The sequence below is a fragment of the Fulmarus glacialis genome, unplaced genomic scaffold (assembly GCF_000690835.1).
Source record: "Fulmarus glacialis isolate BGI_N327 unplaced genomic scaffold, ASM69083v1 scaffold21596, whole genome shotgun sequence".
In the NCBI taxonomy this organism is placed as follows: Eukaryota; Metazoa; Chordata; class Aves; order Procellariiformes; family Procellariidae; genus Fulmarus; species Fulmarus glacialis.
The window spans coordinates 1-27942 of record NW_009219037.1 but is presented as its reverse complement, the minus strand read 5'-3'; the positions used below and the strand labels follow the sequence as shown (position 1 = coordinate 27942).

The 27942-nt window shown below is 39.2% G+C and overlaps 1 protein-coding gene across 1 annotated transcript in view; it reads right to left on the bottom strand.

The window, feature by feature from the left end:
• PRUNE2 (prune homolog 2 (Drosophila)) overlaps positions 1–26326 on the bottom strand; it is a gene marked incomplete at its 5' end in the record, with an annotated part of 54354 nt that extends 28028 nt beyond the window's left edge. The window contains 4 exons of the mRNA XM_009580237.1: positions 17347–17477; positions 17586–18178; positions 18627–25164; positions 26168–26326. Coding sequence (XP_009578532.1) covers positions 17347–17477; positions 17586–18178; positions 18627–25164; positions 26168–26326 — 7421 coding nt within the window. The remainder of the gene's footprint in view (positions 1–17346; positions 17478–17585; positions 18179–18626; positions 25165–26167) is intronic.
• Between the last annotated feature and the right edge of the window lie 1616 nt (positions 26327–27942).

Sequence of the window (27942 nt, the reverse complement as noted above, 5' to 3'; positions counted from 1 at the left end):
AGCAGGAACCCTAGTAATGGAGATGGACTCCAGAAACTTAAATTAAGTAACTACTTCCTCCTCCTTTCTCACAGACTACTTCACATATTTAAAAAATTCCAGCTTACAAAATTCCTTGCCTTCCATACAGGTGCAACTGATGCCATGGATGATGTGGCCAAAAGTATTAGAAAAAGAAAACACTTTTCTTTTTTTTCCTTTTAATGAATGCTCCTTATTGAAGAAGTAAATTCAGTTACTTTAGAAAGCTCCATTCTAATCAGGTATATTTACTGGATTGATAAAAAAAAGGATCTTTCACTCGGAACAGAGGTCAAAGTCAAAGAAGAAGAAGTCATAAATGTCTTCTTTTATGTGGTACACAGACCAGTCATTTAAGGATCAGCTGCACGGGAATCAAGTTACTGCATATTTGGTTTGATAATTCAGGTCTACATACTTGTTCAGAAGTAGCTAAAAACGCCGTTTCTCAAAAATGGATCAGAGACAGATACCAAATTTTTATGAAAGGAGGAGAGAGAGGCTGGAGGCTGAGATCCTTTCCTTGCTCTTTCTTGGTTCAGATATTCCTACAGCTCAATAAATTAATAATCTTTAAATAATTCTTAGTGCCCTCTCAAATCAGTATTTCCCAGAATAAAAGTTATCCTTCCTGGCTCTTCTAGGTAAAGTAGCATTCTGCTATTTTGGAAAGAGCAGCTCTGAATATTCACAGCAGTATGTCATAAACCCTATGGGCTGTGTTGCCTCACCCTTGTGTCATACGCGATATATCACCAGTTTCCCAAGCTGCTCTGCAGCTATTACATATCAAGAAGCTAATTTCTTTAATCTAAAACAAGTAATCTCTCCAACGGGTAGCTCTGAATGAACACCTACAATCTGCAAAAGAGAGCAACATTGATCCAACAGTGACCGTAACCTTTCTAAAGTGAATCCCTCCACTCCAACCCACCACAACTTGCTCACCAGCTGGACATTTTCCAGGCTTCTGTACTCACCAATGCGAAAGTTTAATCTGAAGTGGCGCCCACAACTGCCAAACACTTTTCCTAGATAAGTAAATCACGATTCTTCCATGCTGTTCCCTCTATACACAGAAATACTTTTACACTTAAATTTTCACAAGACGTTGAAGGTTTTTATAAAGTTTCAAAACATGATTAGTAAAAGCAATGACATGGATGAAATCACCTCAGCTCATATTAATACATGCTTGTTTTGGAAACTAAATGGGAGAAGGGGAGATGAAGTACAACGAAAAGGTTATTCAGAGACTAGGCATCTGGCTTTTTTCATATTCTCAAATGCCACACATTACGCAGGTACACCCTGGTCTTGGATGAAATAAAAGTCCTGCTTATAGCCCACTGTCTCACTGGTTTGCAGTGAAAAATTGAGCTGTTTTGAGGAAGAACGCATGAATTGTAAAATTTTAGGTACAAAAACAAGGTAAGAGAACTTAATTTCCTCCCTGAGTCGCTTTTGCAGAACACAGGCAGCACAAAGTACTTTTCCTTTGAACCCCTCCCGTCCCACCCTGTAACATCGCCCTTACGCAGGCACGGAAACCAGGAAAGGGGAAACGAGAACTTGAGGGATTGGACATGACCGTACAGTATTTTCCTTGGAAGGCATGAAAAAGCCCTTGGTGTTTATGCAGTAACGCCTGTCCACTGACTCTCAGCGCTGCTCCATCTGAAAGTGCCCTTATGACTAAGCAGGGCTAAGGGTGTTGCCAGGCCAAGGCCAGGGTACACAATACCTTGGGTAAGCCCATCTCTGGCCTTTCCGCTGCCAGAGGCAACCTACTGATGGCTCTCACAGCATTTTGATTGCTCCACCTGGAGGATGTCTAACCTCTTTCGGACAAAATGAAAATGCTGTTCTTCCATACTCAGAAGCAATAAAAAGCCTCAGAAGTGGAGCCTAAAGCAAATCTTTAAGCACTCCACAAATCGGAATTTACATCAAGGAAGAGTTGACACAAAGTCTTTTCTTAATTCCTCTTCAATTTACAATTCTGTGCTACAGAAATTTATATAAATTTAAAGCCAAAATATCTCACCAGATAGCTGACTTACAAGGGGTATTTTGCTATCGTCCATCTCTGTAGCTACTCCAACATTCACCTCACCTCATATAAAAGAAGAGCAAAACCCATTCTGTTATCACGATTAAACACTTGACACATTATTCCATTTTTAGAACAGAAACTGTTTTGCTGTTCTGCATTTATATCCCAATAAAACATCTTTCCCTTTCTTTCATATGTTATATATGTGTGCTCCACTCTTGTGGCTTGTAATTGCTGTTCCATTTCTGTTCAGAAAAAGCTAGAGATTAGAATTTCGCAGACCCTTGCTACAATAGTATCTTTTAAAATAACAGCAAGTATCCACTTTCTGAAATCATTACTCTTCGTTGGAGTGCTCAGAAAAGACAGAATACAGTCATTCTGTCCTTTGTTTTAAATAGAGGACGGTTCTTCTGGTTACAGAGCAACTCCATAAACTACATGACAACTGAGATGTGTTATTTCAGAGACCTTTAATGCTAATGGACTAATAACAAATCCTAATTTAATGTGCCTGTATTTGCGTTTTGATGCTTATCATCCATGTAAGATGGGTAGAAGTGTTCTGCAAGCACAATCAAAGAACTGTTGGACATGCTTGAATATTAACTGTGTCTATAGCCAAAAGGAGATGCTATAGGAAATAAAGCGTTAGTATACAAATTTGAAAAATAAAACCTGACAAAATACGGGCTTTAGCCTGAAGAAAGTCTGATGAAAATACACAGAAAGAAACAGAGAAAGAAGCCAGGAACATTAGTCCCAAAAAACCCAACTGGATTGTGCACTAAGAGAAGAAGAAACCCATTAGCAAATGCACCCACTAAAAACAACCCCCAAAATTACTTCCTAAAACTAGTCCTTTGCTACAAAACTTCCAGACAACAAACAAAAATTTCTACAGTTGCCTATGCAGAGATAAAGGAGACTGCAGTGTGATTTTGAATTAATGATCCCTAAACTGTAGCGGAGTATGCAACAAATCAAAGTGACATACACTGCGCAGGATTCAGTCAATATCAGTCAGAGACTATGCTTCAACTACATCCACATACCAAGAAAATGAGCATATTGGAAGGAATCCATTCCAGGATATCTGAGACTAGAAAAAAGTCATTACTTTTACTCACAGCTCTGTAAAATCATCATACTGTATACAGGTGACTTATAAAAATGGATTGATTTTATAACCTCCTGAGAGCTGCATTTAGCAACCATATGTTAGTGTTCTACATTAACTGTGTTTCTATTGCTATTTATTTGGCAGCTCTTGATCACAAATTAGTTCAAGAAAAATCTATAGACTGAGCATTGGAATTTATGCATAGCATGAGACTTTTATTCCCATCTCTGGTTGCAAACCAAAAAACCAAAAAAATAATCACCTGTGGTGCTTTGTTTGAGCCAAAAGCTTTATTAATCAAACATCTGTACAAATGTTAACTAATCATTGTCATCCTGCTGCAGAGTAGATAAACACATGCTGATATTCCCATTTTACAAAAAAACATGTCACTTACTTTCTCGACAGCCAAAGAATAACCCATTGCTAAACATCAGTAAAAGTCATAACTTCCTAATTTTTCACACTTCACTCTTCAGATTTAAAGCTCCTTTTACTGATTATACTGTTACTTGATGTTTTCCATGTGCTGATTTTTTACTCCATTTTCAGCATCATAGTTGGATGAAAAAGTTAGGCATGTTGGTAAGAAGCAATATTCTCTCTGTCGGAAAATCCTGTATTCTAGCCAGAAGATTTAAATTTTTTGCATTTCAGCATGTTAACCAAAAACATGTTATAATTCTCGCTTTGGGCCACTGAACAATTTTGTTAACCATTCTTCGTGAAAATGTTTCCTAGTTTCCTTTAGTGTCTAGTATCTGTTTATCTAGCCATCTTTTTCCTTGTTCCTCTTCTTAAATCTATACTGTAAGCCTCAGTTTTTTGCAGGTAGCCACTCATAGTAGTAGGGTCTCCTGTCTGCTCTTATCAGTTTAAGACTGTTAAAAAATAAAAGCTGCTATTCTTAAGCACAAGCCGCTGCTTTCACTGCTGCTAGGCAGCCACAGGCTGTCTGTCCTGACTCCTTGCAGCTCCCTCCCTTTGTCACAGCACAAGAGAAGCAGGCAAAGACAGGGGAGGATGCAGGGCGTCATGGAGGGACAAATCTAAGTAAATAGATGAGTGATAATGGGATTCACTAGCAACCTTATGCATATGCCCATGGATGAGGAAGGCTTTTGGAAGGAATCCAGGGCTCCAGGCTTCTTCGATTATCAATTATGTGACTTCCAGCCACACGAAATAAAAAGGCATCTCAATATAGAATGAGGGAAATTGGATTTAAGTCCCAAACCTAGATGTCTTGTTGCAATGGGGTTTTAGGAATGCAAGCCAGGCTGATGCTGCCTGTAGCAGATCCCAGAGTCCCCAAAAGTCTCTTCCTAGAGGTTTGTCACCAGTAGGTCATAGGATGCTACAGGAAAGACAGTGCCACCCAATGAACAACTATTTAATACCTTATCTTGTCCTTTCTGCATCCCCAAGCATTATTAGCCATGCACCATTCAAACGCTTCTCTAGAGACAGGACAATCAGTCCTTTCTGGGGCTTTTCAGAGCTGCTAATCACCAAACATTATTTAAGGTATCTTGGACAACAGCTTTATGAGTTAAAGATAAGGAATTATTCACTATTACAGAAGAGAAACAGAGAAATTAACTTTGAGAGTGTCCATTAATTGTGAGTTTCGGATATGTGATGCCTAATAACAGTTGGTTTTTTTCTGAATATGTAGCATTTTATAACATCTTCTATATGCCACTACTGATCCTTATGATTAGCTGCCACTGAAAAAGACCGGTATAGTCAGACCGCAGCAGCTTCACTTTGGCATCCAGAAAAAGAACAAATCAGACAGGGGTCAGAGGAGAAGGACATGTGCGATTCAAGAAGCTGCTGACTCCTAGTGACCTGCCCCACATCAGATAACAACTTCATGGCATGGACATGGACAGGAGACAGTTCTTCAGGGCAGTGTTATCTGACTGTAGCCATGAAATAGTGCTGTCTCCAACTACGCCTCTTACAGTGGAGTGTAGAACCTGCTAGGCATTTCCTAACATTACTATTTTAATAATATTCTCTTAACTCAACATATTGTGCGCAAAAGCAGGTCGATAGTTACAAATCCTAAGGTAGAAATAACATGCCACTTGACATCTATTGCTCTGCTTTGGCGTTGCATTCACATACCACCTCATGGCCTTGCCCTCTGTTACGTGACTACCTCAACACTGCTTAATCTTTACTGAGCCAGTGGAAAATTACCAGAATTAACAACACCAAGTTGAGGAGCCTGTGTGATGGGTGCTCCTCCATCAATGTTGGAAGATCACAAGGTCTGGCAATGAGCTATATCAGTTCAGAGCAGTAGTAGCATTTAGAAGGCTTGTTTAAACTTATCTGATCTCTCTGCTCTTAATAAATGTTGTTAATATTCTACAAATAACATCTAGATGATCTGTTAATCAACAACCACTATTGAACAAACACAACAAATGCACTGTAACAAGGTAATTCCAGCAGAGAAAACAGGAGTTAAATCAATCTGATGTAAAAGATCCGTAAGTATAACCTGAAAATACATTTTGTTTGAAAATTGTATTTCTAAAAAGTTATTAAAATGTCAGGCCTAATCACAGATCTGGGACCTGATTCCCACCTTCTACTTTCATTGAGCAATTAATTATTCCTTGAGAAAACTCAGTTTTAGTTTTCCTCACTTTAAAACCAGTTTTCTTTCCAGCATGTGCGGTTCACAGTGACCATTTTCCTGCCATACTGTGCCATCAAGACCATTCATTAGAATACCCGCGGCTCCAAATGACGCAACTGGCACATGAACAGCACTTGAAAAAGCAACGTGCACTTTATACCCAGTGCAGCCATCTGCACTTTCAGGAAGTATGCTAATGCTTTGAGAGTAGTTAACGAGGTAGACGTTGCAGGATCAGAAGCAGAAAATCTTTAGGAAGTTTTACATTTTACGCCTTTTTGAGATTCTCCAGTGGAGTTGTAAGAACTCCCCTCCAACTATTATTACAGTCTACACCTTATCAAGCACATTTGCTTCCAAACGAAGACAAGCTAAAATGCCTCAGACTGCTCTTAACATTAGTAATAACCACTAGTTCTGCAACTGAGCTAGCTTCTGAACTTCAGTGGCTATTTCTGTTTTCTACTTGGCTTTTCTGTAATACTGTCAACTTTTTGCATTGCTTAATGGATTTGTTTCTCTGCATGTATGAATGCTGACATATACAATGATGATGTTACTTATTACTATACTATACTAGCTGGAATCAAATCTTTTAACAAAGCATCTTACAACAGGTGAAATCTGTCATGCTCACGTGATAAAATGTGTTTAGAGATGATTTTCAGAGCTGCTAATCATAACAACTCACTTAACATCAGGATGTACAGATTCGTAGCACTTTTCTTGATCTGTTCATTAAAGCATTAGAATTTTTCTAGCACTCCTTGATTTCAAGTTCAGCCTTTGCACAATTTATAATATGCTGATAGACAGGAAAAGATACATGGCAACTTTTTTTTATACTGTATGACTTCTATCTTTTCCTCCCCTCATAATGGTTTTTTTCTGGTCCTATTTATGACTTCATTCCTTATCCTTCCCAAACAACTTCTATTCCTTCAATACCTTAAATCTTGTGAACTTATTAATTTTCTCTTTTCTTCTCACTTCTGTTTCACTGTGCTGCCAAATTTCCATCTTTCCATCTTTTCCATGTTAATGTAACTATGACTTCACAACTTATGATGTTCAATGTCATTATAACTTAGATTCATATCTTACCTACTGCACCAAACCTACAAATAACTAACAACAGCTACGTTTTCCCTATCTTGGCTATGACTGAGCTAAAGAAAAGGCTCTAAAAAGACGTTGATTTAAACTTTAGTCTTTTTTAAAGCTGCAGTTGTCAGAGACGTAATAGATAGCAGGGGAATGTAAGTGACAATGCAGAATGTGGAGCGGGAATTTTAACCGGCAGATTAAAATGGAAATACCCTAATGGGTGTAAATTGGTAACTGAAAAGTTCCCTTCCATATTGGGTGATTTGCAACTTGGGAAAAATGCAGGAAAAGCCCAACCATGACCCAGAGGAGACACCTAATCAAGGCACATAAGCTCTACTGAAGCAGTAGAGCAACAGAACTGAAGCATCGAATAAGGCAGTCCTGCAGCCTGCTTGCACTGGCAGGAGGTGTTCAGAGTAGAAAAGATTGTCAGACCCTGCAGCAGGCAGGTCTAAAAAGGCATGTGCAAAGGGAGATAGGAGACACAGAAAGCCACCAGTTATCTTCAGAAGCAGAACTCTGTCACTGCGTCGGAACAGCCACAGAAGCAGTAGGAAGATAAAAACCAACCTAAGTGTGGGAGAGAGGAGAATGTCAGACATACATAGCCAAAATGCCGTGAAAGACCCAGAGCGACAGGAGATGCCAGACTGAAGAAGTAATGTTCAAGAACGAGGTGAGAAAACGGGCTCCTCCTTCCCCCCACGGCACTCCTCACACATTATAGCTTAGGAAATACAAGGCCAAGGTTAGCTATATGCTCTACTGCTTTAGACAAGCAGGCAAAAGTCTATCCTGCTGGGCTGCTGTCCACCAGACAGCTCGTTGCTGCCAGTGTTTTCTCCTAAGGAGAGTGATCTTCTTCTTGCAGAGCACAGCCAGCTTTTCTCTGGTAGCCTGAAATCAGGAAGTCTGAGCTGCTTGTGTCAATTTTTCACAGCTGCAATGGCTAGAGAAGACTGCAATCTACAGGACATGCTAAGAACTAATTAGAAATATCTAAACGAGTTAATTCATAAAATCCCATAACAGCTAAGCCATTCCCTTCAATGTTCAAAGAAAAAACAAGTAGATAAACTACGAAATCTGTCAAGCAACTGGTCGCTCACTCTCATCCTCCCCTCTGCCTCGGTCTCATTTGTTGTTGCAGTGGCATCGTATTTTTCTGGATATTTGTACAGGGTGTGATAGGAAGTGTCTCCAGTCCTGAGGACACTACAGTGTTAAAAACAGCTTTATCAATATTCAGGTGCTGAAAAAATCATATTCTCACCTATACATTATTTCTTGGTAAGTTTGAGAGCTGCATCTTTTGCCTGAACAAAGACTATGGCTCAAAGATTGATTTTTTTTTTTCCTCTGCCTTTTTCTACAGATAGATTACAAGCTGTTAAGTAACATCGCTCTCCTGTTACTGCTGAATACTGCTACAAAACCAAAATAGGCTGCTTGTAGCAGGATCCAAGTTTTTAAAGTAGTGAACTTATGCAAAAGCTGGACTTGTCTCTAACTACACGAATTTTCTGTAATTTTGTCCAGATTTATGCAGGGCCCAGTAACAGCCAGACTCATCAAAGACAGGAATAAAAGTGCTATTTTAGACCTTCGTACTCCCCTGCCCCACAAGAGATAGCAGTGGAGAGCATGGGTGAGAATAGTGAGAAGAACACAGCAGCCCTGGAAAAAAAGTGTTTTGGCAGGGTAAGGACTGGTGTGTGTTGTTCCCTCCACACAGTTGCCTTAATGCCTCCTGACAGTGCTACTAGAGATGCGTGCAACCCCCCTTTCTCAACACAGCTTTGTTTCCCAAGAGTATTAATAAAGATAAGTCCAGAAGTGACATCTCTGCCTGCCCCCCCACTTACTTAGAACAATTCTGGCTAAATACGCCTATAAAGCCTGCATACACCTCCTTTCAGTGTTGCTCTAAGTAGCTAATATATAGACATTCTATACATCTTCAATGCCTCCTGTACATCACTATCATTGTTTGCTTACCACACTTAAAACTGAAGAGTATTTTCATTCCTTCATCACAGACAGAAAAGCAAACAACTGAATGGAGCTGAATCAAGCTCCTATAATTAAATTGAAACAAAAATACTGCCTGTACAAACCAACTTTTGCACTCATTTTTCAGTCCTCTTAACACTGAGATTATTGCTGCATACTTGACGGTTAACCTTCAAAGATTACATATTCTGTTCACTGCAACATTTTAAGAGGACATCGCAACAAATTCAAAAATCATATGCTTCAGTTGATAGCAAAAAAACTGAAAACAATACCATTTTCAAGTAGTCTACAATGAGAGCTATCACAAACAATTGCTATGCCAGTAATTAAGCAGTCTTAAAAGCAAGTTATCCGTTGACAATGCCCAACGTTGGTTCCTTTTTTCCCTACCGCATCCTCAGAGCTAGGCAAACAAGCTGAAAATAATCTAGGTGACTGTGCAGTGAAGTTTTGTTTCCTAATTACAAGTACCGTGCCGTGCCTGTGCTCAGACAAAAGACATCCCATTGAACTGATGTAAGCTTCTCTCATAAAGAGCTGCAACAGAATTAAAATACGTTTGCCTGGTTTTCAGTAATGAGGTCCTGGGTGCTTTGCATCATGCTGACAAACATTTCCCCTTTTTCTGTCTAAAGTAACTGCAACAATAGAGCCGTTAATCAGAAAACCTTCTGCATTATCAGTCTCTCAGAGTAAAGAGACGCTTACCTTCTAAAGACTTGAAGAGGCCTTTCTACTGGGAAAATAATAAAGATGCTTTACTGCTGTACTTCAGCATCCCTCTTTCTGTAGCAGTTTACTAGGAATACAGATCCTCCACCATTTTCTTGTCACGTGGCTAGTGGTACTGCTAAATAAGAGTGATCACCTGCTTTCCGATAGCCGGCTGCGTGAACCAGCAGCTACCGGGCTTTGGTTAAAGGAGCGCTTAAATGAATGCAGAGCTGTGCTTCAGCCGTGAAAATTATTTTTTTTTTTTACATTCCCTGTGGAGCTTTGTCAGAGCGTCAGCAAACTTTGATACAGCGAGTCAGCTGGCAGTAGTGAAAAGCTCCCCACTGTTTCATTTCAGAGCCCGAGGAAAGCTTGTGATGAGAGACTGCATGACAAGTTCTTATGGATTCAACCCGTCTCAGCCCTCATTTCTGTTTGCATCGATGGTTATAGAGCACATGCATATTCAAACATGCTTTACATAATTTGTTCGATTTGCAATTCAGCTATGGGAATGCAGATGCAAATTTAAAAAAAAAAAACTAAAGAACCACCAGTTCAGACGGCAGGGTGAATTCTGGAAACGCAAACTGTATAAGCACCAAGAAGTAATGCTCATGGCCAGTGCTCTTGACTGTCTTTGTTTCTTGACTGTCTTTCTTTCTATGCTTGAAGGAAGGACATGCATTGCAGTCCCAAAGTCTCCTTTTATAAAAGCCTGTTGGGGGTAGGGTCCCTAGAAACTCCAGGTTTCTTTCCAAATGCAAAACAGCTTTCAATACTATTCCCTTGCAAACCTGTGGGGATAAAATAGCAAGGCAACAGGCCCTAGAACAGCCTAACCTTCAGCTAGTTTCTCCATTCACACTGTGCAACTCCTCCTTGAAGATGAGTTACGTGAGAACTGGAGATGCTTTCACATCAAATTGCTAGGCCATAAGCAGTCAAAAACAAATAAAAGCCTAACCCTGTTTTCATTTGTCAGTATAGCTCCATGCACACCTAAAGCACAGTGTAAATAAAAATTCAGTGGCTCCCACCTTGTTCTTCATGGTATTAGTAATCCTACAGAGAAAGTTCTCATCATCTGCTGCAAATCTCCTGAGAAATCAGTCCCCAGCTGCTGTTTTAAAGAACAACAGACCAACACCAAGCATTTAAAAAAATTTAAAAATCATCACCAATATGAAAATGCATTTCTAAAGAGGACACTGCTGCAGACATGTGATCTTCGATGCTACTGTCAGCTAGCTCCACATAAAATTTCCAATGATGCAGGTATTTTTTAGCACTTTTTCAACTGGACAATCTTTAATTCATTTGAAATCAAAAGTCCAGACACCCAGAAGCTGTATCCAGGAAATAGAGCTATAAAGTATTTATGTACAACAGAAGTCATTAGTAGCATGATTATGATGAAACTACGAAATTAGTAATGTGGCAGAAGCTATGGCCTTGATCCTCCAGGCTCAGAATGACACACGTTTTTGAGATTTTAGGACGCTCTGCTGGGACCCACTAAGCCCACTGGGGCTCACTGTCAAAGTCTGGTCTGCGTCAACAGGGTTAAGTTTCAGTGCTCATTAATGCTTTAGGCTGAAATCTCATGTCATTGATCACATTGATTGGAATAAACTATATAGTGAATTAGCTCAAAAAAACATGGGGTTTTGAATAGTGGGGGAGTTTTTCATGTGACCGCTAAACCGTACTAACATAGACCAGGTCTTCTTGCTTTAAGAAAGTGGCTCTATCAGCCCAATCTCACAATTTAAGTAAAATTTCAGGACCACAAGTGAATAATAGTAAGTAGGGGTTTTTTTCCTTTTAAAATTGTTTTTCAGTCACTGAAGTGTTGTTCTCTTCTTGTTAAAAGGTTTTTATAAAGTACTTGGTATTTGGCATGTAAATATTAATGCTGTTTTGACAAAAATGGGATTATCACCATATTGGCTGCTGCTATTGTTTAACAGCTGGCTCTGCAATGGAAAACTGGGTTTTTAGTTTTAATTAATTTTCAACCTCCAGATGGTGATGGAAAATACTGTATCACCCCAAAACTGATAACACAAAAGACGGTTGTCATGACTTCATAGGCATGACAAGTAGAGGGAAAGAAACGGTGTTACTAAAGCCCATGCATGAACAGCGTATGTTGTTACTTCCATCAATAAAAAAGGTTAGCAATGAGATTCACTGACATTGAAATAGATTATTCTAAAATTTTTTTTTAAATGTTTTAATTAATTTACATCTATGTTGTTGGAAAGTTCCCTGCTCTGAATCTGTCCCAGGGATTCTTCTATTTTCACAGAAGCAACATATTCGCAAAGGCTAATATATAACATAGAGCTTCTAATACATAATGTATGTTACTATAATGATTATAATGGTATGATACATAATAATGTAAAAGACATTAATCATATAGTTTCCTATCCTAAACTCTGATGAACATTGAAATCTCAAGTTCTGAGCCAGCAATCTTAAAGAATTCTTGCTCATGCTAATCTAAACATTTTGTTTAGTTTCAATTAGCTTTTTTACTTTTGTTACAAGGCATTAACTTTCATTTACATGGACTCCCCTACAAGCAACCTTCTCAGCTGTTGCTCCTTTCCTCCTTTGTTTGTTTTTAACCTTTAAAGCATGCTTCTTGCGTTTAGTCAATTGTCACGCTCTGCGCTGCCAAGTGGGAGACCTGAGTTCAATTCCCATTTCAAGTCCATAACTTTGTATTTCAGGAGGAGCTGGAAGCACCACTGAAGCAGCATGCCTGGTCCCCAGAGTGCCTGGAATTGCTTTCCAGCAAATCTGGCCAATTAATAAACAATCTTGACAGGAGTGAAAGATGACAGCCCCACGGGTATGCAACAAAAAAAGGAAACAGAGGCATCCAAAGGGAAATAAAGGTTACTTTGCAGAATGTGGGCTCTTAAACACAATAGATTTTCAATACTTTAGGCTTGCTATATATAGCAGCCTGCTTTGCCCATTAAAGCAAGAAGCAAACCTGGGCTCCCTAATTTGTTGCCTTCTCCTAGCTTTGGCGTGATAGAACAGACTTTTTGAGAAAATACAGGGTGAAACTCTTGGTCCACTGGAGTCAATGAGAGTTTTTTCCCTGGTTCCATTCTGTCAGTATTTCAGTTCAGTATTCACTGGACATTGATATTTGACTTGAACCATTAATGGCTTTGAGATATATGATGTGCATTTGGCTGAATCACAGAGATAGCAGCGTAGTCTCAGAACTCTCATTAATCTTGAAATAGTCACAGATTTTTCTTTCATTATATTTAATTATTTTTATTCACTGTCAACCACAGGCAATGCGATGAAAACAGGCTTCTCTATTAAAAATTTACTGGATTGCTTACAGTGCTGGGCAATTTTTATAGCCAGCAGTACAGCAATGGTCACAGAGAGATATTTTGCAGAGAGGCAGTAGAAGAACTATCTTTTCCAAAAAGTCACTATACAAGTGAGCAGAAAAGACTGATCCCTGCTTCTTTGAGAACACGCTATCAGAAAGAGGAATGAAGCTTTCTTTTGTGGAAGCCTTATTGTAGTGGGTTAAATAAATCTTGGCAGTTGTTCAAAGGAAATTTTCTTCTGCTCAGTTTTACCATCAGTTTTCCAAGCTCTCCCCCAAACTTTCCAAACATCAGTGTCCTTATCTCTACTGCTCTCACTACTTCTTATTCCTCAGGTCAATACATCATTTCATGTAGTATTTCCCTCAGCTCTTTCTAACTCTTCCTACTAGGGAAAAGGATAATCCTTCCCTACAGCAAAGGTAAGAGCAAGAATTATCTGGTATACACAACGACTAACACACCCTGAGGAGTGTGCTGGTAGGTAAAAACTAGCATAGTCATCTGCAGTGTTCTCCCTCTGCCTCCCGACCACTGTGTCACCACCAAGCTTCATACAGCTCTGTAAGACAGGACAGCTTCTAGCAGGAAGAAAAAGACCTCCGGTCTTCATAAATTTTACTGCTGGCACACCTCTGGCCACAGCAGCAGTAGCAATGAAGTATGTTATCCTGCCTACCCAACATTCACACGGCGCTTCACGAATTCTTCCTTTTTAAACGTAGTCACTCTTGGCTGCTCACATATGGAAAGCTGTATAAAAAGCGATTTTCTTTCTGGAAAGACTGACATCAATAACATGCTATCAAATCTTCTTGTACTTTTTTATGAGGCCAAAGAAACCTCTAGGGTTTATTATTTCTAGTGTTTGTATATTACTGAGACAGTTTACATCTTTTATTCAGTGTTTTAATGCTAGCAAGCATCCTCATACTTCTCTTCCTGCTGCTGCTTTTTCTTGCAGAAGAAAAACAAGACAGGAGAGAAGACAGGAGAGAAAGAACAGACTTTCTTAAAACCCACCTGAACAGCTGGAGTGTTATTATGCCTGACATTGGGATGAAAGGGACAGTGACCAGCAGACATCAAGATTTTAATCCACTTTTTCATTCTCATTTTTGTTTATGCTTTCTGTTTCAAAACTTTAATTCCCTCTTCTACAAAGCAGTCAATTTTTTCCACCATTAATGTTATTTAAAATATTGCTCTTGTGTGAGGTTTTAATATCTAATAGAGATTGCTTTTACAGTGCTATTTTCCCCTCAGTTTCCCCTGTGCTTGGTAGCTGATGTTCAATAAACTTGTAATTAGCTTATTTCTTTGGTCAGTTAAATAACGACTTCAGACTTGTTAGGGGATAGCAGAGACACATGCAGATATCCCTATGCGTACCCACAGCATGATCACGGAGGTCTTGATTTCTTTGAAACCAAAGCGACACACAAAAAATACTATGGTAGAAAGGATAAAACACATATGGGAATAATTATTTCTAGGCTATATGTTAATTTCATTAAACCTCTTACATAAACAGCTGAAGAAACAGCAACTGACAGGTAGAAGTGTGTAATTAGAAATGCTTAGCAATGCCTTGTGTTGACAGTTTTAAAAACACAAGTTTCTTCTTAAAACATATTTCAGTGTGCAGCTTGTAAGTCTGAAATTAACTGCCCTTCTTGGCTGACAAAGTTTAAACCAAGGTGACACAGCAGAACTGCCAGCCTATGGGAGGTTAGCGCAGAAACACTGGTGTCATCATGTAAGAGAAGCAACTAAGGCTTTTCTCTTGTTCTTATTGCAGTAGAGTTTCTGGAAGGCCCGACGGTGCTAGTCATCAGGCTCTGAGTCCGCCAAAGATTTACATCTTTGAAGTAGTCTTTGGTAGAACTGAACCACAGTCTAAGTAACTGATACTCAGCTCTCAGCAGTGTCCTTCTGCCTGAATTCTTGTACTTCTGAAAGGCCATAATTTTGACTCAGAAAAGTTTCTTGGATGCTTCACTTCTTGCCTTGACTGAATAGTCTATTTCCTAGCTTATGCTTAATTAAGCCTGCTTGGTAGCAGAAAACTAAGCAACCTTAATCTGAAGGTCTGGCTGGATAGCTGTGTCCTGAGCACAGATTACATTCTCTGCTCATTTTTTTTGTTTTGTCAAATAATTTTGCTTTATGCAATTAAGTTTGCATACTGAACCTGTAACGCCCGTCTCTGTGATAGTGCTTTTAGAAGTGGCTCCTGAATCTGGGGCATTCTCTAGCGCTGCCTTTGCCTCCTGCAAGGGAGCTTTCCGTGTGGTCTGCTGGTTGTTGTTTCATATAACCCTTGGCAGGGTATAGAAATTAGGTTCCTTATTTTCAGGTATGTACTTCACCTTCATATATTTATGTATGGCACAAACAGAGTATATCTGAAGAATAAAGAAAGCCATCATTTGTACTCAGATGATGGGGATATCCCAAATAATTGATAATTGAACTGGTAATCCAAAGTTTATGGAGGCCCCTCTCATCTCATATTCTCCTCAGTTCTGTCTGTCTAGTTAGACTGAAGCGATTTCAGCCAGGGGCAGTGTGTGAGGGCAAAGTATGCTCTGTATACTACTCAAAATCTTGTCTGTCAAGAAAACCTGAAGTCCTATACAGGTGCTTAAGTTTAAGCCTGCAAGTAATAACACCATTATATTTCAGACTCTCTGAGACTGGGGCTGTTGTTTAGGATGAAGCCAGCACTCGCTGTATATTAAAAAGAGCTCAGCTATAATAGTGTCTGATCTTGTGGTAACGACACACTCTTTGAAAAATGTGTGAAAATGTTTAGAGGGGAAGTATTTTAACAAGTCTGGGGGAAGACAAATCACAGATATTGAACTATTAATTCCTGAAATTTTGATAATAAAATGTGAACTGTTTGGGGTGGGGAGGGGGTTAGCAAAAAGCTGTGCTTTTCTATCACAGATTATTTGTACATGCTGTTATCAGGGTTATACTGTCATACACAGGCATGCCACCTTTAAGGGAAAAAAAGCCTACTGCTAAAATTGCAAAATTGTTAGTGAAAATTTCAAAAAATAAAGTCTTAAATTAACTGCAAGCCAATTAAAACCTGATAATAGAGTTGTGAATGTGAGGTGTATTCTACACTGAACTGACAACTGCTTGGGAGAAACTTGGAAAAAAGTAAAAAAATCAGTTTTGCATTTCACACAAACAATATGTTTCCACGTGTTTCATACCACGTATGTTCTTTCGTGTAAGTGCAGTTCGAAAGGAATAACAAGTACAAAGAAGTTACACCCCCTAGTTTTATTTGTACTGGGAAGTTTCTTTTACTGTTCACAAGAATTTCACAAGAATAAATGCAATGCCAGCTTCCTCTTTGTAAAACTGCAGCATGTCAGTCGCAGATGCCCAGGAGAAATTAGGTCAGACTTCCACACTTGGATCTCTGGGCTACCCTAGAAGTCCACTGTAGCAGTTACAACCTCCTGGTTGTAAAAGGTGAGGAGTCAACAACAGAAGCACCCTCTCCAATACACCTCAGTAAATGCAGTCAAGAGGGTCATCTCTCTCTCCATCTGGTGACACAGCAGAGGGACAGCAGGCAGTAGTAATGCTGTCAGCACAGAGGCTGCACTTCCACCCAAAGGCAGGTGCAAATATACTTGAACTGCCTCAACTGCCAGTCCAGGCTGAACAGACGGAAATGCTGCTCTGACCTGACTACAGCTTGGAAATAACCACAAAGACCATAATTTTCCATCATCCTTTTCTTTCCTCTGTTAAGCAGCACCTTTTTCTGACCCTGGGCCTCGACTCCCTCCTATCTTCCTTCCCAGCAGTTTTGCATTAGGCAGAGACAGTACTTCACTTCGATCTCTCCATAATCTCATCACTGGCATTGCATCCGGACTGGCAATACCATCTGTACCTGGCTTCGGCCTGCGTTCCCCGGCCACATCTGTTTCAGATTTAAAAGTAGAATATGAAGCCTGTGGGACTTCATAGAAGGAAGACGGACTTATTCCTGCAGGGAAGTGGCCTTACAAGCTTCCTGCATTGCAAAACAATCCTAATTTGACTCTATCAAGCAACCAAGAATCAAGACTCTCTTTTTACAATGGCAGCAATATAGTGATACTTAAATCATGTGAATATAATTAGTACTTCAGACTTGAAAGTCCTGCCATCTATTCATAACATCATACACTTCAATAACTGATAACAAGTGAACAGAAGACTCTTGAAAGGAAACAGGTTGGTTTTGCCTTACCCTGATTTTTGACTCAGTTCCCTTTCACTGTTGAGAAGCACCATTTCCTCCTTCATTTCTTGTTCAGCTGCTGTGTTACTTCCGAGTCTCTGTTGAGAATTTGCTTCCCGTGCACCATCACCACCAACCGCCTGCAACACATACGTTCCTGCAATGCCCGAACTCTCGTCCTCAGTAGTCAGCCTGGCCGAAGGAGAACAGCCCTCATGTTCAAAAGATTTCTGAAGAGGAGTTTCTGCTTGAAATTCTGCCTGAGTGTCAAGAATCGATTCGTGTGCTACAACAGCTGCTGGTTCTTCGCCAGAATGTCCAGACCCTGGTTTTGGCATCTCTGACTTGGCAGAAATTTCTTCAGGTGATATGTCACTGACTTCATTTTGGCCCAATATAATCCAGCCCTCATCTTGCCCACAGCTTTCCTGTGATCTGCTTTCATCATCCAGGTTTTGAGGCACAACAGAAGAACTTTTCTCTTCTAAGTGAACAGAGTCCCATTCAGTCCCACAAACAGAGTGATCTTCCCTTTCATTTGTAATGGAGATGGGCTGAAAGGTATCCAAGGAGCTCGGTGAAAAGCCTTCATGAGATTCTATTTGTTCAGCTACAGTAGCTTCTTGAAATGCAAAATCACTTTCATTTCTTTCAAGGGTATCCTTCGTTGAAGGTATATTTTCTTCCTCGGTAACAAGGATGTAATCCATCTCTAGTGAAGTTGGATCTTGGTGCACCTCCATCCTCACATCTTCCTCAACCTCTGTACTTTTCAGTTCAGGGCTCTCAGAGGAGTTTCTCGGCTTAATCTCCCTACAAAGTAGGGATTCAGTCCCAGCTTCTAAAAAAACAGACAAAGAGAAACTCCTTTTAGTTTTTTAATTACTATTTCAGTCACCATGATTTCTTTAAATCAGTACAGTGAGATAAAGCTCTTCTCAGTTTGCTCTGCTCTGTTAATGTGTACTTGAATTTTATAACATCATCATGATCATTATACAGATTATACATTAACACTGTAATCATTCCTAAGGGGGAAATGATTCAGTGTCCCATATGCTAGGCCCTGTACAAACAACAGAAATAATGTTCCTATTTCAACGTTTAAAAGCTTTAGATTTGTGTAGAAAAGTGATGCTAGACGTCTTCCCAAAGTACAGAGTTTTGTACGTCAGGGAGACACACAAACTTCAAACTTCGCTCAAAGCCTCATCATTCAGCAGCAACACTCCAGACATTTCCTTCTTTCCTTGTCCTATGAACTTGCTCCGGAAAGCAGGTTTTCTTACCATCAGGTGATCTTTTATCTCCACCTGGCGGTGAGTCGAGATTAGTTGTTTCTGCTTCAGGTTTTCCTGTCGAAATCTCAGAAGCTTCTAGAGTTACTTCAGACTTGGAGAGTGAAGGTACTGACGTGTGATCTTCCTGAAGGCGCTCTGTGGATGTGTCAGACAACTGATCTTTAACGCTGCTGTCTTTGGTCATTAGGATGCCTTCTGCACCTTCTGAAGGAGTTGGCAGTGGTAAAGGTTTTTCCAAAGAAACACTATCACAAAATGGCTGCTGTAACAAGAGCTCATCCTTTGCACGCTCTCTGCTGCCAGAGGGTTCACCATCAAAAGATCCATAGGACGGTGGAATACACACCACTGGTGGTTGGTCGCTGGGCATTTCCTTAAGCACAGGAACATCATTTTCAATTACATCTTCAGATTCTTTCGCTATGTCATCAGCCAGTTGATCATTTGAATCAGATTCATTACCACCAGGCAGAAAGGATTTGGGAAAGAATATCTGGTTATCCTTTGACTCTCCTTCTGCTGCTTCACTGCCTACTGCTGCCAGTATGTTCCTTCCACCACATGTGCTTGCGCGGACATTAGTCACCGGTGTGTTCCTGACGTTATGTTCTACCCCTGTCTCAGATTCATCCACACATTTTTCTGACATGTCTAGCTCATCAACAGTTATTGCTGTATGGTCAATATCAGAATATTTTCCAACTTCAGCCACGGCACTAATTTCTTTTAAGCTTTGTTCTGCCCTATCAGATAGAGTGAAATCCATGGGAACCAAATGCATTTGGGAGGTCGCTATCTGAGCTGTATCAGTTGGTGTTCCTTGGTGGCTTGCAGGAATAAAACTTTCATGGAACGTGTCCTTCAGATCTAAGGACATCACTTCTAAAACTTCACTGGTCATTTCAGCCGACTCAATTGGATCAGTAACAAGTTTATTTTCTAGACCATATTCTTCCAAAATTGCAAATTCAGGAGGCTCCTGAGTATTAGGAGAGATTAGCTGATAGGATTCATTGGTCTTTCCCTGATCATAGTCCTGGGGGCTACCACTTTCAGACTGTGTCTCTACCTTCTGCATTACTAACTGACACTTTGAATCAAAATCTGCCTCTTTACTCATATTTGACCATGCATGAATCGGCTGACTATCTCTGTCTTCAGGCTCCACCCTAATCTGAGAAGATGGGATAGAGGCATGCTTAGCTTCATACTCCTGGCACACGTCAGGACTGCTTGATGCCTCTGAACTATTGTCTTGGGCACAGTGACTTAATATATCAGGATTTTCACCATCTGATTTCAAAGCGACAGTCTGCTCAGCATTAGTGCACAGGTCAGGTTCCACTGAAAACAGTTGATCACTTTCTTGTGTGTTATCCTGTAAAATATCTGGGATAAGTGCAGCCTGGGGAACTAATATACTCCACCCTGGGCTTGACTTCTCTGTCATTTCAAAGGATAAGTCTTCTACAGTGAAAGCACCTGGCGGGGAGTTGTGCACTTCTAATCTTTCACAGGTGTCCTGCTGTTGTTCTTGAGGAATGAGACTTGCATTTCCCTCATTGTCTTTTGGTAGATCTAGTACAGTGATGCCTTGAACTGATGTATTTGGCATACCTTGCTCCTCATCTGAAAAAAGATTCTGTGGAGTCAGTTGATTTTCCTCATCTGCAGGAAACAACTGCTCTTTCAAGCCCCTATCTTCTTTATCCAGTATGAAAGGATCAAGTTGTTTGAACTCTAGAGTGTCTTGATTTATTTTACTATCAGGAATATTCATAGGATGTACTAGCCTTTCATTTTCTTTTTCATGACAGTACAGGGTGGGAGGCTGATTTCCATCGCTACTTGCATTAGTGAAATGTGCTTCTGTCAGTTCTTCATCTTGTGAAGGTGATCCCCAGGAGTCCTCCTCACTATTCGTTAACTGGTTTGTTGCAGAGTGACTTGAAACAGAATACTGATCTTCCACTTGCTTTTCTTCACAAGGTTGTGAATTCCACCATTCTGAGCTGTCATCTGGAAAACCAAATGTTCCTACTGTGGATTTTGGATCAGTTCTTAAATCAGCTTCCCACGACATACTCCACATATCTACAGCTTTTGAAGAATACTCTTCTTTACCACTAACAGCAAAAGTCGGTGTAGTATGCTCATTCATTTGATACAAATGAGAGCCTTCTCCGCTACCTACTTCTTCACTGAAAATACTCACTTGAGCTTTTTTCTGAAGTGTTTCCCGGTGACCTAAATATTCAGAAGTCTCATTACACGTCATTGTAGTGAAGTCCTCCTGCAATGCTTTCCCAGCTTTAATTGTTTCAGGATTTTCACTGAAGATGCCTACCTGGACCTCCTCTCCCACCTTAGTTTTTGCATCTAAATTGTCTTCATTTGCTTCAGGACTTGTTGCATTGGATTGAGCATAATCCTCTCCAATTTCAGACACTTTGTGCTGTTTGTTTTCATACGTGGAATCTTCATGAATCACTTCTGGACATACCTCTGAATTCTCTGAATCCTCATTTATGTCAGGACTTGATAAAGAAGATACAGTATCATCATCTACATGGGCATTCCAAAAATCTAGGCTTTTAGGAACTTTGTTCTGTTCAGTGCTTTTTTCAAGTCCTTCTTCACATTCATTCCCAAATTCATTCCTTTTACAAGCATCTTCAAGGTTTTTATTATTTTGAATATCCCACATATCCCTACTTCTTTTGTGATGACTGGCAACTGGAAGGTCTCCCCACACATTCACAGATGCATCACTTAAATCAGGACTTGTTCCACTTGAGTGTGCATAATCATTTATTGAATCGCTCCACACATTATCTTCTTCCAAATAACTTTTGATCTGTATATCCTTTGAAAGGCTACTTGTGGTGTTTGCCATTTCAAGGACTTCACTTGCCTCAGGACTTGTTCCAGGAGATTGCAAATCTTCACATGGCTGTGAATTCCAAGCAGTTTGGGGAAGACTGTCATTAAGCATTACACATGGCTCTCCGCAAAGATTATTAGCAGGTTCTAAATTTTCGGAGTTTTCATTTCTCCCAGAACTTATTTCATGCAAAAATGAATTTTCCACCACAGACATATCTGTAATGTCAGGAACACCGACATATCCAGAAGAAGGACTCTTTTTAAACTCATCTATGAAAGACTTTTCATGAGTGCTGTTCAGTTCTGAGCTATTTTTGAAAGATACTAACTCAGAATTACAGATGCCTGGGTGGTTAGAAACCACTTCATGTAAGCCCTCTTTCACTTCTCCCAGCCCTTCTTGTGGTTCATTCATCAAAGGAATTGATGTGGCTAGGTGACAACCACTCGTTCCAGAGTCATTCCAGATGCCTGAGCTTCCAGGCATTTTAGAAGAATTATTTTCAGGATTATCACTACCCTTATCAGAACTTTCAGAGATACTTTCCGTCTCAGGACTTGTTGCATCCTCTGTCACTGTAGTCTCCTTTTCAGCTTTCTCAGAAAGCAGCTGTGATGTTTCACTGTAATTGTAATTTTGTGGTCTGGAGTCATCAAAAGATTCATAATTTCTGCCTTCCTCAGAAGCACTTGAAGAAGATTCTACATTATTCCGTGACAAGTCTTTCCTCTCTTCCTGACTAAGTGGATTACTTTGATTGGAAAATGACTCATTCTCTCTGACTAACACTTCCAAACTAACACTATTCCTCATTTTTTCTGGGGAGCTGGGAACTTCTATTATTGACCTGTTTTCTTCGGAATCTGCGTTACATGAAGATTCACTGTCCTCTTGCACTGGTTTATTACAAATGTCACTAATCATTTGCTGTCCACTTGTCTCATCTGTTCTCTTATATTCCTCTTTTCCTTCCTGAGAGATGACAACGGCATTGTCCCAGCCTTCCTCACAACCCTGCTCACTCTGTAAACTCCATGAGTTCAGCTGCTGCGCTGAATCCTGGCTATCCAGCTTTTCATCAGCTCCAGCAGTGTTTTGTGCTGTCTTCTTACCCAGTATCTCACTCTGTAAGTCACCTATTTTCAGATCCAAACCATTCCCAGTGTCTGAAGTTGGTGTAGATGTCTCTGTGTCTTCTACAGGAACACTGCTCTCTGTTTCTACATTTTCAGCGGCAATCTGTCCAGTATTTAGTTCATTCCGTGGTGGTGATAAGTCATTGACTGTTTGATTGTATAGCGGTGTTATTCTTCTGTTTTCAGATATAGAAAAATTATTTTCACTGGTATGTATCTCAGTTGAAAAACATTGATTAGCTGTTTGTTCTGAATTAAGGAAAGGTTTAGCAGTGGCAGAAAGAGCAGTAATTTCAGAGTTTCTTTCTTGTAACTGGGTGACATTATTTAGGGGAGTGTTCCAGATGTCTGTGTTTCCAGCGCTTGAAAAAGGCATGTTTCTAGGAGATAATGGTTCCTTATATGCTTTCTCAAGTACTTTTGGCTCAGCCAAATTTGGGTTTATCAATTTATCAGTAACTGTTTCTTTGTCAAAATCTTTGTCCTCATTTTCTCTTTCGTCTTCCACATACGTAGGTGATATATATGAATCAGATGTTGAATAATTGGTGTCTGGTGGAGAAACAACTAAATCTTCACCTATGTTTGATGAACTAAGATCTGACTGTTTATACAAGAAGGTATCCTCCCATGGCACCACTACTTCTGTTACTTCTTTCCTGATGTTTTTATCATACATATTCCAAGACTCTATATTTTCAAATTGTTTTGGTCTATGTTTAGGGTCACCAAATACAGTTTCTTCCTCTGTTTGCAGCTTGGAATTGTTTTGCATATTGTTGAAAACAGGATTCGTATTTTCAAATTTTCCATATTCTTCTACTGAATAATACCTTTCTTTATCCCAGGCTTCTGGAGATACCTGGATAGGTGGATTTTCAGTCTCATTGTCCACTGTGATTTCTGAAGAATCTGATAAACTATTTTTTGATATGGCCCATTCCTCAGGAATATTCACTGATTTTTTTTCTCTATCCAGTTTGGGCATGTTCCATACATTTTCTGAGGATCTAGCAATATCTCCTGCATCAAACTTAGTCCAGACTTTGTAAGAGTCTCCAGCTAGCTGACTACCTTTCCCTTCACCACTACACCATGCACCTGACATCATAGGCGTCGGCTGACTGACCTTCCACGGGTCAGTAAAGCTCTCCGGTTCTTGCTTTGTCTCCTCTAAAGAAGCAGTTTGCAAACGTGAATGTTCACTGTTTTTCTCTTGATTCTCATGGTTCCAATTATCTTGTTTAAACTGATTATCCCACAGACCTGCCCTCATGTATTCCACTTGCTTTGGCTGTTTTTGGAGAAATACAGAATCTGAGGCTCTTCTATCAATATGTTCTCGTAGCAAGGGACTTTCTTTACAATCTTTCCATAAGACAGGGCTCTGAAATACAGATCCCTGCTCACTTGAACTCCATGTATCAGCATTTCTGGATTCTAGGTCAAAGCCATCCCACCAGCTCCCATATCTAACACGAGACTGAGAATAATTTGTACCATCTATTTGATTAATTTTTTTTATGACATCTTGTGGGAAAAATAAAGGCTGCCCATTATCTAATGGTGAAGTTTCTACAAGACTGTTCATAGGAGTTGGTGGAACTCTTGAATCAGCAGATTTCAACATTTCTGGTAAAGAAGAATCACCTTCAACTAAATTGATCAAACTTGAAGTTTTCTCACACATTTCTCCTGGATTCTCATCAAATTCAGCTAAATTGTCTTCCTCATTTGTTGTCATAAGTAAGTCAGTTGAATAATTTACTGTATTATTTTCTAACAGGTTTGCCTCATCAAGTTCTTTCTGCACAGTGAGTTGTTGTCCTTCTGATGAATCACTATTAAGGAAATAGTCGTCTGCTGGGGAACAATCAACAGAACGAGAAGATGACTCGGATGGAGCTGTAACCACGGGTGCTAGATCAAAATTGAAAAGATCAAAGTTATCGCTGTTGTCTCCAGACTGAGGTTTTTGTTCTTCGGCTATTGCTCCTTCAGGAATAGGGCTATAGGAATCAAAGCCAGGCAGAAGACTGTGATGCGAAGCAGCACCTTCTGCAACAGGGCTATCATCACTAAGGAAAACAGAACTCTCCTTGGAAGACCGGCTGCTTCTAATGGTAGCCAATCCACTGTCTGGACTCACAAGGTCTACATTAACATCAACGTGGGCTTGCATAGATCCATTTAGATCTTGAGGATTTTCTATAAAATTGGCAGAACTGGGCTGTGGTTCTACATCAGAACCATATAACTCCATAATACCAGAAGATCCTTGTGAAAGTGGAGCACTTCCAGCAACAGCTTCAGTAGAAGAAGTTCTACTGTTTGATACCATTTCTGGTTGTCTTCTATTTATAACTTCCTTAACTAGAAGAAAAATTTGATCACAGGTCACCAAAGAATTTTCTTGATGATAAATGAGAATTTGGTCACATCCACATTCTAGAGGATCCAGCTCCAAACAAGGATTCTGACATTCTTCTAATTCACAGCAGATCTGTTGAAAAATAGGATGTTTCAAAAGCTATTGCAATCACGGGCATAAAAGCACATATTGACTACTTCATCATGTAACACAGCCATATCTATCTATTCCTATTAATCTATTTCTTGGCCATTTCGCTGGAACAGCCTTATTATGTTCCCTAAATAAACGACGTATTAAAATAGAAGAGCGATACAAAATACTTATTATATAATTGGCCAGAATATTTACCTGAAATTACACCATTTGACTTTCAAGTTCACTTTTCATTAATAAAAGAAAATCCAAATAAATATTTAGTTGTTGCCTTAAGAAATCTGAGTAAAATATGTAAGTGTACATGAGAAAACTATTTCTAGAACGTGATAATTAGATTCATAAAATAAATACATTTATATTGACCTTGAAAGCAATAGAGTCATTTAGCCACCTGTCCCTAAAATCAGAAGTTTTTAAGACTGAGAAAAAAGTTCAAAAAGTTACCACTGAGATGATTTCTTTCATTTGGGGACAAATATAGTAAAAAAAAATGGACAGCACTTGGCTTTGGATAAATGAACAATATTGAATAAATGAAATTTGGCTTCATTTCAGAGCTTAAATTCTTTAGCGATAATATACACATAGATGAGTTCTGGTCATTACCATTTATAATGTGTTTGCTTGTCCCTCACTGCCAAAGACTCATTTGTGTAGATTACAATACAAAACCAAGCCAAAACTAGTAAAAAAAAAGATCATTCTGTTTTAGCTAAATTGAAAAATCTTATCCCTTTCTGTATTTCTTGTAACCATACACTTTTTCTATTAGGCTGGCCTGAAACAATCATAAATATCACAATCTTTCATTTCGCGACATATAAATAATGCAGCCATTTCAAATAGCTACTCAGTTGCCAGCCAATTGCTGTTACTTTTGACCCCACTTAATTATTCAACACTTTGGTATATACTACTTTAAAAAAACCATTTTTTTCAGGAAAGACATTATTTGATTCTTTTTCCAGGTACTTACTTGATTGCCTAGCTCTAAGTTTTCCGAGTATACTGCTATTTGTCGTTTTGTTTGCTTCTCATCTGACAAACAGTTGGCCAAAATGACAAGTACATCAAACCCGTATTTATCTATGAATGCTTTCAGATCACCAACGAGACTCCTGTGTAACACGCAGTCCTGAAATATGGTAAGAAATGAGAAGAAATGTCAGCATCTTTTCCTTGCTCTTTCTAACCATATCTGTGGTGAAAATAGCCAGAAACGTTAATAAGCACCAGTGTCTGTAACTGGCAAAAGAATTCCATTCCATTTGTCAAAACAGCTATGTGCTTAAAAAAACCAAGAACTGGTCTCACAACACAGTAACGGACTTTTATTTCTGAAGAACGCTAAAATACTAAATGTAGGTTTTGCCTTCTTGAAACTGCTGCTGAAACAGAATTCTTACTTGTTCCTGCTATTTGCTTTTGCAAGGTTGCTTGCTACTGCTATTGGGTTGGGCTACTGCTTTTTCTTGAATAAAAACACTTTTTTGTTAGAAAAATAAAAATATTTTATGAAATTTGTCATTTAAAATAATAGATGTTAAAATAATAGTATGGAGGTGCAAAATCAGGCACTCAAAAGGAAATTGTATGTGCTAATTTTGCAGCCCTTTATATGTGTCCATTATGATGTTACATGATTGTATACAATTTTACCATGGATTATTCCTTTAGATTCCTTTATTCCTGCTCTTTGAATTCTGTGCAATTCTTCAAAACAATAACGCCCCAAAATAAGGACAGAGTAAGGCAAACTAGTTTTAAAATCTTTGTGTCAAAAAAATGCTTCTTTTCACATACACCCCACACCAAATACACAAGAGGTAAACATTTGTCATTCCTATTCTCATTTATACTTGGACTAGCCCAATGTTGAATTATCTAGATTTTGCAACATAAACCATACGTCCCTCTTTCTCACCTGGGGACATAATGCATAAAGTATAAATGTCTCTCTTCAGTCCTCAGTTCTGGTAACTGCCAGTGAACAAAGTCTTAGAAATTTTATTTTCTCCTTTATGTTTCTGCTATTTGTATTTGAGATAATTTTTTGTCGTCTTCTAGCTAATAGTTCTTCTGATGCTGCCAAGCTACACTGGCCCTGAATAAACAGCAGTTCATCATGAACACAACACAACTGTACAGGCAGATTGGCAAGTTATTCCCCTGCATCTGTCTCCTACCTGATAAATTACTGTTTTGGTTACATATATACAAATACTATTTATTAATCTACTCAAATGTGTCCACAAAATGCGTCTCCCTCCCTGTAAGTTAAACTTAAAACAAAAAAATCTGTTTGTCAAATGCTTTGGAAGTAGATTCTTTTCCAAGATTAGAGATGAAGTTCCACTTTGATGTTCACATAGCACCTAAAAATTACTTCTATGTGAAATTCACGCAGATTAATGCACAAACAAAAGTCAACTGTCAGTTTACTGGTGGACATTCAGATACAAAATCTGAATAAGGGGTTACGGTGAGGAATTATGGCAAGTAAAATTTGAACGTCCAAACCAGTAAAATTTTTCTGAAGACTCAAGTATTGGGTATATTAGAAAAAATATCAAAAGTGCTTAAGCATGGAAAAGTTACTTCAGTTATCCCATTCCTAACTGCAGTTGGAATAATTAAAATCTATTCGAATAAAAAATTCGAACTACAGCAGATTCAAAACCATTGAAAATCCCTGATAACTTATCTATAACTTATCTCAGTTACTCACTGTCCTGGTTCCGGCTGGGACAG